This window comes from Macrobrachium nipponense, chromosome 20, assembly GCF_015104395.2.
Source record: "Macrobrachium nipponense isolate FS-2020 chromosome 20, ASM1510439v2, whole genome shotgun sequence".
Taxonomy (NCBI): domain Eukaryota; kingdom Metazoa; phylum Arthropoda; class Malacostraca; order Decapoda; family Palaemonidae; genus Macrobrachium; species Macrobrachium nipponense.
The window spans coordinates 27,744,206-27,760,458 of record NC_061089.1 but is presented as its reverse complement, the minus strand read 5'-3'; the positions used below and the strand labels follow the sequence as shown (position 1 = coordinate 27,760,458).

Below are 16,253 nucleotides of genomic sequence, written 5' to 3'. Positions count from 1 at the left end.
GTTACAATTCCAAAGCGAACAAATTGGGTTAATTGGTTATTATATTGCTATGTGGGGTAAATTTAAAAATGTACTAAAAATAAAAAAATAAATGTGGTGAAAAGTATAGTGCGATTCCCGTAGGGTTTTTCAGTATTAGCCGCTGGAAGATATATATTGCAAGGTCCTTTAAATACTCTCACAATATATCTAAAGGACCTTGGTATAATGTATCTGTGTATTAGACAGAGTACACGGATTAAGAAGATGAAATGAGAGTAAAATTTTCACATTACACTATAAAACTGAGAAACGTCGTGTAACTTTCAATTTTTTTCATCATACGCAGAGTGAGGTATGCACTTGAATGACATTATGCGAGAATATATATATATATATATATATTAATATATATATATATTATATATATATATATATATATATATATGCAGAATATGTGTGTATATATTATAAATATATATCTATTGAATTTCCGGAAATATACAGTAGGATAATGGTTGAACATCTGTAATAGGGGTCCTTGTTTTTCATTTTGCTTATATATATGTATAGGAGAGTATTATAATTGATTTAGACAAAATATCATAACACTATTTATTTACAATATCATCTCGTTCGATGAGGTGTTCATTTCTGTGGTATATATTTTATGTTATTCAGTAGTAAGGAATTGTGGTTAATCTGTATGTATCAATTTCAGCCAGATTCGTCTTAAGAAATCGTCAAATTGCAAAGAAAGACAATTGATGGAGTTTAATTAATAGCAATGAACGTGAGGCTACACATTTAAAATGATAAGATTACTTTGTATGTGTCAAATTCTGTATGTTCGATATTAAAAATCAAGTAATTTTTGCTGCTTATCATCTTGAATTAATACAGTTTTAAAATTAGAACATAGAGCGCCCCGCATCTCATATCATAGAGTCAGCCCTACAATATTCCAGCTGTCTTCCGTTTTCTTTGGTGCTGTTTTGGAATGTTGCATGGACCCACAAACGTTGCTAGGTACTCAATTGTTGTAATAATTTTAACGTAAAGCTAAATTAATTTCGTTTTAGTTTCAGTGATGGCCCATTATTCCTTTTATTTGGATTCTCAAATAAGTTCAGTAACTAATATTTTCATGCTTTCTCATTTATTCCTGAACCTCGGGTTCTTAAAATTTGTTCAAATCAAACTGTGACATCGTTGCTCGTTGGCATCTAGATTCGAGCCAATCACGAACACGAAGCATGTCTAGTTTTTTTTCTTCGGATTTCGGTACTAAAACTTCGTTTCCAATTAGGTTTTGAAAACATTAATTCCAGTTTCAGTAGTTCTATGATAAATGCACACTAGTTTTCAAGCGCTATTGGTGCTTAAGTTTTAAGAAGTGGTTTTACGCCAAACCAGAGGGCTAAAAAAATATGAAAAGTTTTTTCTCGAATCTACTTCCTCGTGTCTTAAAGGAAAGTTTCATATGTTAAATTGATATGTCATTTTACTTGAATCTGTGGAATTTACTTTCATTATTACTTTGATGTTTAGTACACAGTTTTCATTGCCATTTCATATTACCATAAGTGGAAGGTTCAAGAGAATGCCATCATTGGTTATTCTGCTCTTCATATGACCTTCCTTTTAAGACTGTCTGGTAACCGCAGTGCCAGCGCTGGAAGGGGTTACCCAAGTAATGAGCAGCCTGGAATTGTATTGGCAATGTGGTTCCCCCAGAGAACCGAAAGGGTTTCAGTGGGACACGTTAGCTATGGTCTCAGTGCCGCTTGAGCTCCGGTTGCGGCAAGTTCTAGCGACTCTTCGGGTTTGATCGATTTTGTGGTGTGTAGTATGTGTGTGGTTCAGTTGGGAGAGAAAGGTGCTCTTTGGGCGCCAGGCGTCAATTTAACTTTCACAATCATAATCTATGGAGAAACATTCTCACACATTTCTGGCGCTGTGCGCGTTCCTCGCACTCGCTTCGAGGATTTTTTTTTTTTTTTTTGTGACTGACAAGTATTTTTCCAGAAATAATTTGCATAAGTGAAATTGCGTTGATGTGAAAAATGTGACCTCACAAGACAAAAAAAAAAAAAAATTCTGCAACTGGGTATCTTCCTCATACTTGAAAGTGAACATCATATACCCTTCAGCAGCTTGTCGCTGGTGATATCAATCTTAAACACAGAGATAATAATGATGAGGATTGTGGTGATCTGATGATGCTGCTGATAAATATGATAACTGCAACGTTCCAGCATAACATTGGCCTTTCGATGTAACTCATTCAGAAGGACTTTTCATTCCCGTTGTCGACTGCATTTCGTATTGATAATGTTGATGATAATACTGATGACATCAACATTCAAACATATGTTAATAGCTGCCTTCTGTGTGATTTATTCAGAAAGACTTTGGGTTTCTTTTCCTGGAAAGTATGTGAATGTGTGTTTAGCTATTTACACGAGGAACTCAAAAAGCGACCTCTTCCTTAATCTCCTCCCCTCTCCCCACCTCAAAGAGACAGAGATAGACAGACAGACAGACAGACAGACAGGGAGAGAGAGAGAGGGAGAGAGATGGGGCATATTTTACCCAGCCTCCGTAAAGGGTGTCAAGACGATGCTTTGGGCTGATGGCTCAGAAACAAGTTTGATGCAACTTTCGTTTCTCGAGTCGTTTTGTAATCCCAGCACGCTGCTGGGAGGAAGAGTGCTGTGAGTGGGCTTCTACATAGGTATACTGCAGGTGCTAAGGAATTCAGCTTTGCGAACTGCTGTAATTAACGTTGGTCATTTATAGCAACTATTGTCAAAACTTTTTTTTTTTTAATTCTAAATGGTTTTTCACGACTCTTATTTATTATGTATTATTTCCGTCAGTTATGTACCTCCTCATTGTCTGCTTTCTTGATCATGGAATGTTTATTGCAAGTTTTATAGTATTTTCTATATTAACGGTTATCAGTAATTGTTGTTTACATTACATGTGTACGTTCTTGTTATCGATCATCTTAATTATTGAAGTTAACGTTACTGACTTTTAATCATGATCCTCAATTGTTACTTGCCGGATAGAAATAGTTGTTAAGCTACTGTAATTAACGTTGTGATTTTTATCCTTGCTGATATATATTATATATATATATATATATATATATATATATATATATATATATATATATATATGTATGTATGTATGTATATATAAAACCCTTTCATTGTTTATTTTCCTGACTAATGCTAGATCTGGATAGGAAAAGTAGTTCTTAAATTCTTTTGCCTGTAATTAACGTTGGTGATTTCTACCACTGATAATTGTTATTGACGTATGATTTATTTTTATTATTTTTATTATTTTTATTATTCTCTTGCCCGTAATCCACGGTTTTTTTTCTAATTGGCTGTGGCTGTTGACATAACCTTTGTACCTTTCCTTAATCAGCTAATTTGATTATTGACAATTTGGTTTTCTGTTCAGAACAGTAGATTGTAACCAACTGGAATTAACGTTGATTACTTTTTATCCACCATTATAGAAGTATTTTTTTCAAAGAATATAGTTTTTCAAAATCGTCTCCCAGCAAGCAACAATGGTGATCTATAGCACACTTATCATGGGGTTGTTTAATTTATCATAAACACTTTATGAATAGTTTAAACGTATGACTGATGTAGAGGCCATTGACACATTCCTTATTGTAATAGTCACAATGACTTCTTAAGCTCCTTTATTTCTTAAGAGCTTGTAGATACGTTTTCCATTGGAAGCCAGGACTGTCATTCCAGCAGAGTACCTTGAATGCCTTGATATTTTGATATATTACACAACGAAGGCAGCACATTGTTTCTTTAACGTAGCGCAGAGAGCTCGGATAAAGAGATACACGCCATTCTGGCCAGGCTTCAGAAATGCAACTTTCTACAGACACAAAGCCGAGAGCTTTTACTATTCGGGTACACACCGTAAGGGACGTGAAAGAATGCTCTCTTTCTTTCGCTCTTTTTCCTTATCTCGTTTTGTACATTCCGTTTAAAAACGAAAGGGAACTGTGGGGTCTCCTATCCTGGCCAGGATCCAGGATTCGAGTTTTTGTCTTTTTTGGGTTGCAACCCCAAAGTCATAGGTTCGAGTCCTGGTCAGGGTAGGGAAACTTTTTATATCTAATTCCATTTTAGGTGCAAGTTTTCCCCGTGATAAATTAATTTCGGTATCGGTGATGTCTTTTTGACTTTATATCTGAAAATACAAAGTTTTCTTCAGTAAGATAGACTTACAATTATATATTTGTTTGCAGTATATAATACACACACATATACGTGTTTTTTTTTGTTTTGAGTGTCCTGTTTTTAAGAGTATTCATTTTGTTTTTCTTTTTTGGCGGCTGCAACGTTGTTAAGTGCTTGTAATTTATAAGTGCCAACAGTCTAGAATAAATCTTTGAGAAAGAATACTTTAATCCAGACTCTTTATCACTTGTAACCACGCCTTCCCTATAATGCCTTAAGCGACAACTTTTTCAACATGCGTTTGCTCGTGTGATCAGCACTCTGATTTGCAAACGAGTTCCCTTTCAAAGTTGTTCTTAATCTGCCTAATATGTTATGGTTCTCAATGTGTTGCCATTTTCATCACTGTGGAATTGGGTCTTATTAACTTCTAATAACAGAGGCATGAGATTCAAAAAAAGAAAAAAAATGGCAATCTGTAAATATTAAGTTTTACATAATAAATTATAATTTGTAAATTCAAAGTGCAATTTACATGAATACTACGCTAATTTTTAAAAACCATCATGTAATTAACAAATATTCACATAGTTGATGGTTGTAAAACAAAATGATTTAACAAAACGCTTAAAAAAGTGCCTTACCATGAGTTTTAATAGATAAATGATTGTGAACGGGTTTATGAACTCTTTCCGATAAGTGGCCAAACCACTGATAGTTACACTGAAAAAAAAAAAAAATCAGGCATTATTTAACATTAGTAGGATGCAGGAATCATGGTTGTGCGTTGTAAAATATACTCATGAATGACATTCGAATTGAAACTCTGGAAATACGCAGCGGGCAAAACAACGTAATGAGAACTTGTTCTCAGTATTGTGAAAATGAGATCTCAAGTAATTGGGCTTTTTTTATTGTTTTTTTTTTTCTGACTCGGGCAGTATGACTCGGCAAGAAATAATCCCCTTTTTTTCATACTCTCACTTTTACAAGCGTCGATGAAATTATCTGTCTGAACAACTTGAACTTTCAGATTTCTTGTAAATTGGAAAACACTTCTCATATGTTTGCGCGTGTAAGAAACAATTCGTAATATCCAGTAACAATCTGGAAGCGGAAAACTTATTTCCCAAAAATAAGTTAAGTGCTTATTAAAATTCTTGAGAAGAAGCGAGAACATCTGAACTGTGGCTTTGTGGAAGCTAAGCAATGAATGCTTAATATCATTCTGAAATGGAAAACGTTAACAGTCTAGAACTGAAACAGTAAATTCAAATTTGAATTTTGAAAATGACATTGTAAGTGCATATGAAAGTTATCATTCCGTAAAAAGAAAAATGCAATCTTGTTAATTTAACATTTCGGAAAAAAAAAAAAAACTAAATAACATTAGCACTCTCGAAAAAGAAAAAGAAATACTTATGAACCCTTGGAAAGAAACAGTAAATACGTATTTCCATTAAGGAGAGTAAAAATCAAATCATTTTTAACGTTAGCGTTCCAGAAACAAAAATGTCAGTGGTCAAATTCCTAAAAAGGACCAATAAAATCCATTGAACATTCTGAATGCAAAACGATTGCGATAAGACAGAGAGACAGTTGCCAACAATTCTGAATCTCGACTCCTAATATCTTTGAAGATATCACACTATGACTCTGTCTGGATCGGAGTCTGCAGTTCATCGAGAGTAGTTCCAGGATGGTAGAAATCTATAGTAAAGATATATGGGATGTGTGGATGCGGATATCAATTATTTTACATTAGCGGATGCGGATTCTATAGTCAGTGATGCAAAGCGCAGTGGGTAGAAAGAGAGAAATCAAGGTAGAACTCTGATTGCTTCCAAAGTTAAATATAATATGCATGCAGTCAGGTAATCAACATCCACTGCCTTCAAGTGACCAGTTAGTTTACAGTTGATTAAAGCCAGTGATGGGAGGGGGTGTAAGTTGGTAGGGGTGCGGTGTTGGGTGTGGGGGAGAGGCTTCTGATTACTGCACGTAATCTACCATGAAGGATATCTCTCTCTCTCTCTCTCTCTCTCTCTCTCTCTCTCTGCCTTGAACTTAGGAGACACACCTGCATAACGAAGATTCTAAGGAAGAAAATCTCTCTCTCTCTCTCTCTCTCTCATATTTATGCGACAAGACTATAATCTCGAAAATATCTAATACTGCACATATGAATAGCTTTCGTTAAAAATGTATCCCGATATACTGTTTTCTCTGTCATATTTGCTGGAGAAGAATTATTTTTTAAGGTTTGGTGCAATTTGGAGCTTTGGCTTTTATGTAAGCAGATATTCATTACTTTTTAAATATCAAACGGAAAATAAGCGTACCAGTATGCAGTAACAATAAAATACCTTAAAACCGAGGCAAGTCTACGCAACAAATAAGTCAACTTACTTATTGAACATTTATGGCGATAAATTTACTCCAACTTTTGATTTCACTCTTGACTCCTTGCATACAAGATGAAGGCGTATTTTGAGTTGCCTGTTGTCTACGGAGACTTACTAATGAATTTTACCTTTACGGGTCTATATGCTGATTCTTATGGAAATTTTCTGCACACAATGTTTTGTAGACTTATCAACCTTTATTGTCTTCCGACTGATGATTTAGTATTTTTATAGAGTATTGCAGTTTTTGTGTAAGCCCCTATCTGTGCTAATTTGATATGCCTATGTATACTTCATTCTTTCTCTCTTTCTTTACACATAAATTCACTTATATTCCATTGCATTCCACATAGGAAAATGAAGAATGATTTTGTTAGAAAATGTCCAACAGCTTCGTCCTCCAATGGACCTCTTCTTTCCTTAATAAACTATCCGAGAAGATGTCCTTTGGAGAACGAAACTGTTGGGCATTTTCTAACAAAATCACCTTTCCTTTTCCTATGGGGAATACAATTGAATAATATATCTTCGTGTCTGAGAAGTTACCAGTGATATATATATAATATATAGAATATATATATATAATATATATATATATAATTTAATATATATACAGAGAGAGAGAGGAGACGAGAGAGAGAGATGGGAGAAGAGAGAGAGAGAGAGAGAGAGACGTGCGCGCGCATGATTACTCAGCCCATATACCCGTTTACTTCCTGTACGGTTAGTTGTCTGTGGATGCTTATCGTCTTGCGTGCAGCCCCTTGAAAAGCTTTGTTGTGTAGTGGGACGCATTGATCCCGTTTCATTTGCATATTCCAGCCATTCACTGAGGCCCGAGTTGATGTTTCTCCCTCACGGTTAAGTTGTCGCTGGTTGGTTGATTTAGATTAAGTTGGTTTTTATTCAAGCGCGGTCCTTTGCTCAAAGGCGGGTCCTATATGTGGAAAGATGTTGGAGGGGGGATGTGAGGCCTGATGCGCACTTCAGGATTATGACCGATCCAAGATAGAAGCGAGTATGTCGTGACTTGAGGTTAAACGTCAAGACCATCGTCGTAGACGAAGGCATCTGATGAGGGTTCTTATCGAGAGCTCTTTTAAGAAATTGTGATTTCTTGAGATTGATTTTGCTGCTCTTTAAGTTGTCTGGTAGGTTGGAAAGTTGCTTTTTCTGATCTGGTTGATTTGGATGCATTTAATATTGTCATGATAAATGATGGGCTTTCTTGAGTTGGTTGTAGACCAGATTTAATTGATGGATTCGCTTCCTGCAGGGAATTATTGGAAAAACATCTATTTGTAGAACAGGAATACGTTTGTTCGTGGAATTACTTTTTCTATTATTTACAAAGATGTGGCGTTTTTCCTCCTGTTTTTTTTTTTTCTAAAGAAAAAATAACTTTGCATTTCTGTTGCAAATAAAGTAAATATTAAACAATTTGTTTGCTTTTAGACCTTTTGTGGGAAAAGCGTCTTCATCTTCCAAAGCTAAAGTAACGGACGTTGCGGAGGCAAAAGTATCATTGCGGGTTTTTGGAGAGTAATGGGTCTTTGTTGAAGAAGAGAGTACTTCTATTTTTATCGAGAAAAAACTTGAAGTAGAGAATACTTCTATTTTTATCGAGAAAAAACGATGGCAAATGTAAAACAATGCAACTTAGAAAAAGCGATCAATTGGAAACCAGCCTTTCCAGTGACCAAAGAACGAACCACTCTACGGATATTGACCCTTTTAGTGTTGACAAAGAACAAAACGAAGGCTGAAAGACTCGCTCGTCTCAATCGGGAGATCGAATATCCCCATTTCACTAAGTCGGCTTCCAGTTCGTTTGTACCGTGAGAAATGGTTACCGATGCATATAAACAGCTGAGCGATCTGTGGCTCTTGTTATATAACACAACAAAAAAATTACCAAATCTTTCCCAAGAAGTCACTTATTGTTACACACCTGCTGATATCGATGTCTATTATGTAAGCATGTCTCTGGGGTCGATAGCAGCTGGTTAAACGCGTATTGTTACCATATACCGAATGGGTACTTTTTGAAACTTTGAGTCTCAGAGTACGGTGTTGTTTGGGCGTGATAATTATTGAAGAATTTAGGAGTTTCACTATTTTTAACTGGGTGGGTTCCAAATTAGTGGGAAGGATATTTATATTCCCCTTAACCTTGACTCGTCTCTTCTTTAAACCTCAGTCATTCCCTCTTTTGTTTTGAACCTTCGCTATATTGCATCTCTCTCTCTCTCTCTCTCTCTCTCTCTCTCTCTACTTGTGTTCCAAAGTCTCCCTCCCCCCACCCCCGTTCAGCCCTGCTATTTATCTTACCCTTCTCTTCCTATTCCAGAGATTTCATTCCTTTCCAATTCAAGTATTATCCCTATTCGTGCCTTCCCCATTCGTTCCTAAGTTTCTGAATCTTTTCCTTTGCGCCCCATATCACATGTTATTCATTTATTCTGTTTCCTCTGTTCATTCATATATATTTTGATTAAACATCCCCTGGCCTTCAGCTTCCCAGCTTAACCTCACTAGGCAATGGCGTCAATAGGACCTACCGGGTGTCATGACTTTCCAGCATCCTAACTCGATCCTTTTTGCACTTCTCCTGGAATCTTCTTCTTCTTCTTCTTCTTCTTCTTCTTCTTCTTCTTCTTCTTCTTCTTCTTCTGCGATGGACAGCTATAGTTATTAACAAATGCCTAGGCTGTAGTTCTGACTGTCCGGCGCGTTACCTCGGGGCCTTGTTGTAACCTCGCACCCTTCCAAGGTTGTTCGTCGTGTCAAGTGCATTTCTTTATCTCCATCTTTGACATCTGAGAGGAATTTGAAGTGATGTTCTGTGTTCTGGTGAGGCTGAAATTCGAATGATCTCAAGACTGAACTTTTTATATGTTTCCTTTCTGCCAAGTATTTTCAAGTTTTTGCTTTATGGGATGTTGTAAGTACCGTCGATACGAAGAGAAACTTGTTGCTGTATAACGCAAATATGACGGTAATTCGTAAGATTCGTATGTGATGAAAACTCTCAATGCACTGAAGAATGTGGTCAGTAGTTTTCTCGTTTCCATAGTCTTCTATCTGCGGCAGGGTGATTGATCGACGTTGCCACTCACAAACTTGTCCTTGGTACAAGTATGTAGCACCTATTGATTTGTGTACAGACGGCGCCCAAGACTCAGTCAGTTACTTAGCCACCTACCTTTGCAACAAACAAGTTTCGCTGTCTCGCTATTCACTTTAAATCGTGAATGTATATTTTCATTCATTCTCAGGTGCATCCTTTAAAGAGTAAATGTAAAAATGGGTTAAAGCTGGGAAGAAGAAGAAAAGGAGTAAATGTAGCTGCGGAATGTGCAGCAATATTAGCAAAAAGTGCTACAATATGGAATGTGTAAAATTTTGTCGAGTTAAAATCAGTTTGAAATATACGTTGTGTGTGTGTGTGTTTTTTTTTGTGATATATTATTTATGCACTCTCTGCCAAGCTTAACTCTAATTTGAAAATACAGTAAGTATCGCTGGGTATCAGCTTCGCACTTAGAAATAACGCTGTTCCCTTTTCAAAGGTTTAATACATTCATAGATACCTTAAAAATTTTCACTTCGACATTCATTCGTAGTCACAGTTTACCAGATAAAACAAACAGTAAAAGACGGATGGTGGCCATCATCACAGCTGAAGTGCCGATAAATAACTTTGTAAATTTAGATGCTATGAATGCAATTAAAACTTACGTAACCTGATGAACTGAACGTGGATGTTGATCTGTTTACAGCTCCAGGTAGCGGAAAGGTGCACATAGGCTATGTCTGTTTGGTAGAAGACTAAGTTTCAGTGATTTGCTGCTGAAAATCCCATGAACGACAATCTTAGACAGTCATTTCCTTTTGGACTAGATGGTTTAAAGGATAAACTTCTTGAAAATTCCAGCCTACACCTTGAGAGTAAATCTTGTACTCATGATAGGCTTACAGACTACGTTTATTCAATAGAAAAGTAGATATTTTGAAGATGCTTCGAAAATACAGGAGATAATCTTATCCATGGCATTATTTCTTCCACGACTTATGGTCTTAAAAGTATTATAATGACGTTGAACGAACAAAGAATCTATAGTATGCATTTTTCTTTAAAAAAAAATACCCAAAGCCTTTATTAATATAGTAATTATTTTAAAACAATAGCTATTATACAGATAAGGATTCTTTGTCAGTAACGTTTCAGAAGAGTTGTTAGTTAGTTAAGAAGATGCACACCATAAGTAGTGGACAGGCATCCAGCCAAATATACACACTCGTACACACCCACGGTTGGCCTTGAATCTCTCTCTCTCTCTTCTCTCTCTCTCTCTCTCTCTCTCTCTCTCTCTCTCGTGCGTTGTACACATCCTTCTTATGCATATTGGTCTTAGGATATGCAAAGGATATTTCGGGAAGATTAAACTTGGTAAACTTAGACGCGAGTTAGGTTAAAGGTTAATTCAATTGAGGATGTGGTGGCTATTTCTATATAACTAACATGTGCGCACCATTGATATGTGTTATGTATTAAGGAAATGAGAAGATCCACACACCATAGTAAGGAAACCAGTGATCAGGTCCATTTGGCTGTCTGTTTGTCTGTATATCGCCTTGAGGTACAGTACTCCTGGGATTAGTTTTAAGGCCTAGAATAAATTCCTTGCTGGAACAGACACGGACATATCGTTGCAATTCCGCAGTTCATGACGTGAAAGAATTTTCAGAAACTTCGTCAGATTAAGATCGCGACAAACCTCACAGGGGAGAGACAGAGATGTTACATGATGGTTAATTATCCTATCAAATTCCTATGGCGTATGAATATATTTCGACCTACGATAACTCCTGACACCTCAGGGACATTCGCTAATAACCATTCAGTCTCACAAAGAATGGCATGTGGTTTTTTTTCTATTCATTTTTACCTGAGCTACCGTTCCCGTGACGGGAGAAGTTAGAAATGTTGTTGTTGTTGTTCAAGATGAGCTTTTCCTTAACGAGACACAACAAACACCTCAAAGGCATACCGATGGGAATCCAGTCTCAACCGGCGTGTGGATTGATTGATGGTGTGCGCGTGCGATATTATGATAGTTAAAGGAATTTAGCTCTGCGTTTGATGTATATATATATATATATAGATATATATATATACTATATATATATATATATATATATATATATATATTAATTTCAGTACTAAGTTACATCTCTAAAGAAGGAAAGGGTTCAGAATTGGAACAAGGCACAGGTCACCACCAACTAGATACTTTACCAGCTGGCTGTATCGAGGATGAAAACCCAACGCAGAGAATTTCCTCTGCAATAATCGTTTCATATATTAACGCAGATTGTTCATCTGCAGCACATCGAACCCTCTCTACACACTGAAAAACTGCAGTAGTATATATATATACGTACCATGAGTGGGAAACTCTCAAGCTTTTAAAATTCCCTGTTGCCCTAACATTAGTGTCACCATCAACTTCGCTATCACGGGTTGCTAGGTGAAAAATGCTTACTGTGGGTTGCATACAATTATCTGCAAAGTGCTTGTGGCCATACCAGACGAACTTGGCGTTAGTGAGAAGGATTGCCTCTTTCAGTATTCCGATCACGCATTCAAGCGTGCCTGCAGCTGCAAGACGAATTATATAGTCTTTAGGCTGCGTGTGTTGTTTCCTACTTAGATCTTGTACACTCAGTGATCATGATTATTTACCATCAAACATTTTTAGACAGCCAACGATATTATCTTTATTTTGAAAATGTTTTTATGATTTTCAAACAAATTAATTCTTTTATTTGAAAATTATTTTATAGAATATATTTTATAAAATCTTGTTTTTTATTAGAAATGCTTTCTTAAACGTAGACTTAATCATGGTACAATGATTAATTTATATATCATGTACGAAGCATCACATCCTATGCGTCATTAGTTACATTTCTGCTATGTGAATAGGATTTCTAAGGAAGGAAAAGACACTCCCTCTTCAGACATATTTGGACATGTAAGTCCATTCAACGCTAATGATTTAACTTCTCATTAATTACAGCAATTATCTGTGATCATATAGACCTTTACTGACGTTGTGATAATTGTAGTGAAAAGGCATTATCGACGTATTTTTGACATTTAAAGAAACAAACCTGTGATTTTATTTTACATAATTTATTACTTTAGGGTAGTGTTAAACAAGAAAAAAAACTTCTGCAGTGATTACACGATTTGATATGGATATGAAGATTGCCTCTTATTCTATGACAGTTATTTGAAGTGAATCTATTGTTTCTTGTGTCAAGAGAAGCCTAATCAGTCTTGGGATTTCACTCTGAGAACGCCAAGAATAACTCAGAATGAATGGTACAGGATTCTACCCGGGTAATGGCCGTATGCTGCCCCCCGTCAGTCATGCGAGTTACGGCAGTCATGACCACTTCAACACAAGACCTCGTCGATATGATGGGTAAGTGTATTAAGGATACGTCTCTCTCTCTCTCTCTCTCTCTCTCTCTCTCTCTCTCTCTCTCTCTCATGACCACTTTAACGCAAGACCTCGTCGATATGATGGGTAAGTGTATTAAGGATACGTCCTCTCTCTCTCTCTCTCTCTCTCTCTCTCTCTCTCTCTTCAGTTCCAGTTTTACAGACCTCGTCTTTATGACGGGTAAGTTTATTATGGATTTGTCTGCCCTCTCGTGTCAGTTTCTTGTTTGAGTTTTATGTATGTATACATGTGCTTGTGTGTTAACTGTTTGTTTGGTTGGTAAGTTTTTGTTTTCATGCATATAGTAAATATGTATGCAGTATCTGTAACCTTTATTTAATAGAAGTTTTTGTTCAGTGTTCTTCTCTCACATAAGAGAGTGAAAGAGATATTTCTGTAGAGGTGCAAATCATAAGTAGCATACTTTTCGTGTCTTAGAAAATGCAACAACATATTTTTATAGGACAGTAAAAAAAATGTGTATTCTCTCTCTCTCTCTCTCTCTCTCTCTCTCTCTCTCTCTCTCTCTCTCTCTCTCTCTCTCTCTCTGAAGTAAGAAACTTGTTTTTATTCTTGACAACTCACTTTTTTTGCAGCTAAATATAGAACCCCAGCAATGCTGGTAGTGACAACTAGCTTCCTTGAGTCAATACTCCTATTTTTAACATCCTACGAATCTTTCTTGTCTGTGGTTAAAGACAGAATTCTAAAGAAAGCTGAGAGGAAGACAAGATTGTCGAAGGTAGCTAGCAATTATTGTATTTAGGCCTTTATATAAGGCTAATTATTGAGGAACTGGGATGCAAATTTGTTGCAGTAGTTGAAAGGGATTTTCTTAGAAGGTGCTTGCTTAAGGAAACGAGGTAGAGCTTTGTGAGTGATCTGAAGCTGAGCTGCCTTGGTGCTTGATACATGAAGAAGAAAATGTTCCCTGAGGGTGATGAGTCTAATCTTTACACGTCAGTTGTCTTTCCTCAGATTTCCTAAATGAAGAAGCAAATATTGGGAAAGTAAATCCATTTTAATGACTCGTGTGATCATGAGTATTCTTTGGAAACGAATATTTTTATGCAGTTTGTCTCAGCTGAAAATGGAGTCAGGCCCTTATTCCGTTACGTTGTCATGTAAATAACCAAACTGTGTATATTCGCAAAACATTATATAAATGAATCACGAAAATATGGAACGTGTTGAATATATATATATATATATATATATATATATATATATATATATATATATATATATATACACATGTATTTATACTACATATATATGCTTACAGACAGACATTTGTTATTACCCGTTTACTCATATTAATTTTGGTTTAACCTGCATCAGTACTTAATTTCATACGCAGGAGAAACCCAAGAGAAATGAAGGTGTGAATAAGAAGAAACGAATAAGAATCGTGTGAAAATCCGTACAGGGGAAATAGCTGACTGGTGAGAAGTTACGTCGGGTTTCACCTATTTTTCCCGGCAAGTCATTTGTTCTCATTGCGAATTTTTCTCTCGTTATAGAGATAAGAGCAATGACGTCATCAAACACAAGCCAGTTGTCACTGTAATAGCTGGTGGGAGCGGAACGTAACCTTCCCTACTGACATAAAAGGGACTGGAATTAACTATATACGGGTTTAGCTTCTTCCTCGCTTGTGGATCTGTTCACGAAACAAATCATCTTAGCTTCTTTGGTTGGAAAATACGTTTATAATAGCTTGAATGACTTTTTTAAATTGTGTAGTCTCTTGCTTGTTAGAGAACCAATTTATAAAAGAAATCATTGTACCTGCCCTTTTTTTTTTTGTTCTGGAACGTTTCGAAATTTTTATGAAACCAATTATATTTTCGATTCCGTTGAAGGAGTATTGTAGTTCCAATAGACCTTGGTATTACCTTCCGAAGCTGTAGGATGGCAGCCAACCGAAAAGATACAGGAAGGAGGGAGACTCCGTACTCTTTCCAATTTCTGTCGAGATTTCGGGGCTTTATTCGTGTATCTCCGGCGTCAGCTCTCACACAAGATGACGTTTCTTTCCGAAGAGAAACCATGATATTTTCACGAGCCTTCACTACGATATTTTCACGAGCCTTCACTACGAGTAAGACGTATTTCGTCATTTTTTTTGGTGGATGATTTCAGTCGTAATTTCGTTTTACAAGACAATATCCTCTCTCAAAAGCGAACTTATCAATAGGAGTCCAGCGATTTGAGATGTTTCTTTCATCTAACAGGTTCAAATCTATTATGGCATTACAGCAATGGCTTCTGTAATTGACGTCATTGCCGTAGTTTTTAGCTGAAGAGTTCATATGTTTTAATTACATCTATTATGTTTTCTTCAGTCATTTTTTCGGGCGCAATCATTTTTTTACATGTTAACATACTATTATTGCATTCTAGCATCTCCTGTTATTTTAGTCTTCTAGAGCACTGGATTATTTTTCTGTTATCACTATAACATGCAATTAATGTAGCTCTTGTAGTCACATATGCTGACATCTTTAAACACTGAGTTCGTGTTTTTTTAGATCCTCCTATTCTATCATCTCAATTTTTTTTCTCCAATCCTTATCTTATACGCGTCGTAAAACGTTCCCTCCCGAAATAACAGTATCAAATTCAGTATTTTCAAACCTAAACAGTGTAACGCCCATCATTATGTTGTTCTTCAATATTTTCTTTCATCAAACGCTGTTCAGATTGTGTTGCCCATTCTGCTGTTTCTCCCGCGGTCTCTCCTCAGCTGCCGTAACCGCTGGATCGCTGACTCTCCTTACAAGTCGCCTGCCATCACACTTGACCGTCAGATGAACATGGCGAAATTACCTTTAATGATCCTCACGTGTTTCTTGCGTCTGTCCTTGAAGTTCATAAATACTTTTATGAGGGGTTAATGATCGTCAAGCACTTAAGTTCAGTTATTTTACTGATCATCTCCTAACCTTCAAACTCCTTTTTACATAGAAACCATTCTCTCTCTCTCTCTCTCTCTCTCTCTCTCTCTCTCTCTCTCTCTCTCTCCTCTTTTTTGTATCATATGTTTAATTGGATTACCCCTAATGTTTGAGGTTCCTTCAGTAAGATGCGTTTGAATGTCAGGTTTTTATTATTATTAT

The 16,253-nt window shown here is 36.3% G+C and overlaps 1 protein-coding gene across 5 annotated transcripts in view; it reads left to right on the top strand.

Annotated features, from left to right (window-relative positions):
• Positions 1-16,253, top strand: part of LOC135223929 (patched domain-containing protein 3-like) — a 151,412-nt gene that overhangs the window by 63,089 nt on the left and 72,070 nt on the right. The window contains exons 1-2 of one of the 5 annotated variants that reach the window (XM_064262858.1): positions 1,700-1,821; positions 12,828-13,110. The exons of 2 other annotated variants lie outside the window; for them this stretch is intronic. In XM_064262858.1, the coding sequence (XP_064118928.1) occupies positions 13,001-13,110 (110 nt within the window). In that variant the 5' untranslated portion in view covers positions 1,700-1,821; positions 12,828-13,000. Of the gene's footprint in view, positions 1-1,699; positions 1,822-12,699; positions 13,111-13,197; positions 13,216-16,253 lie in introns of those variants that run through there. 2 more of the 5 variants (XM_064262864.1, XM_064262895.1) reach the window with 2 other exon arrangements.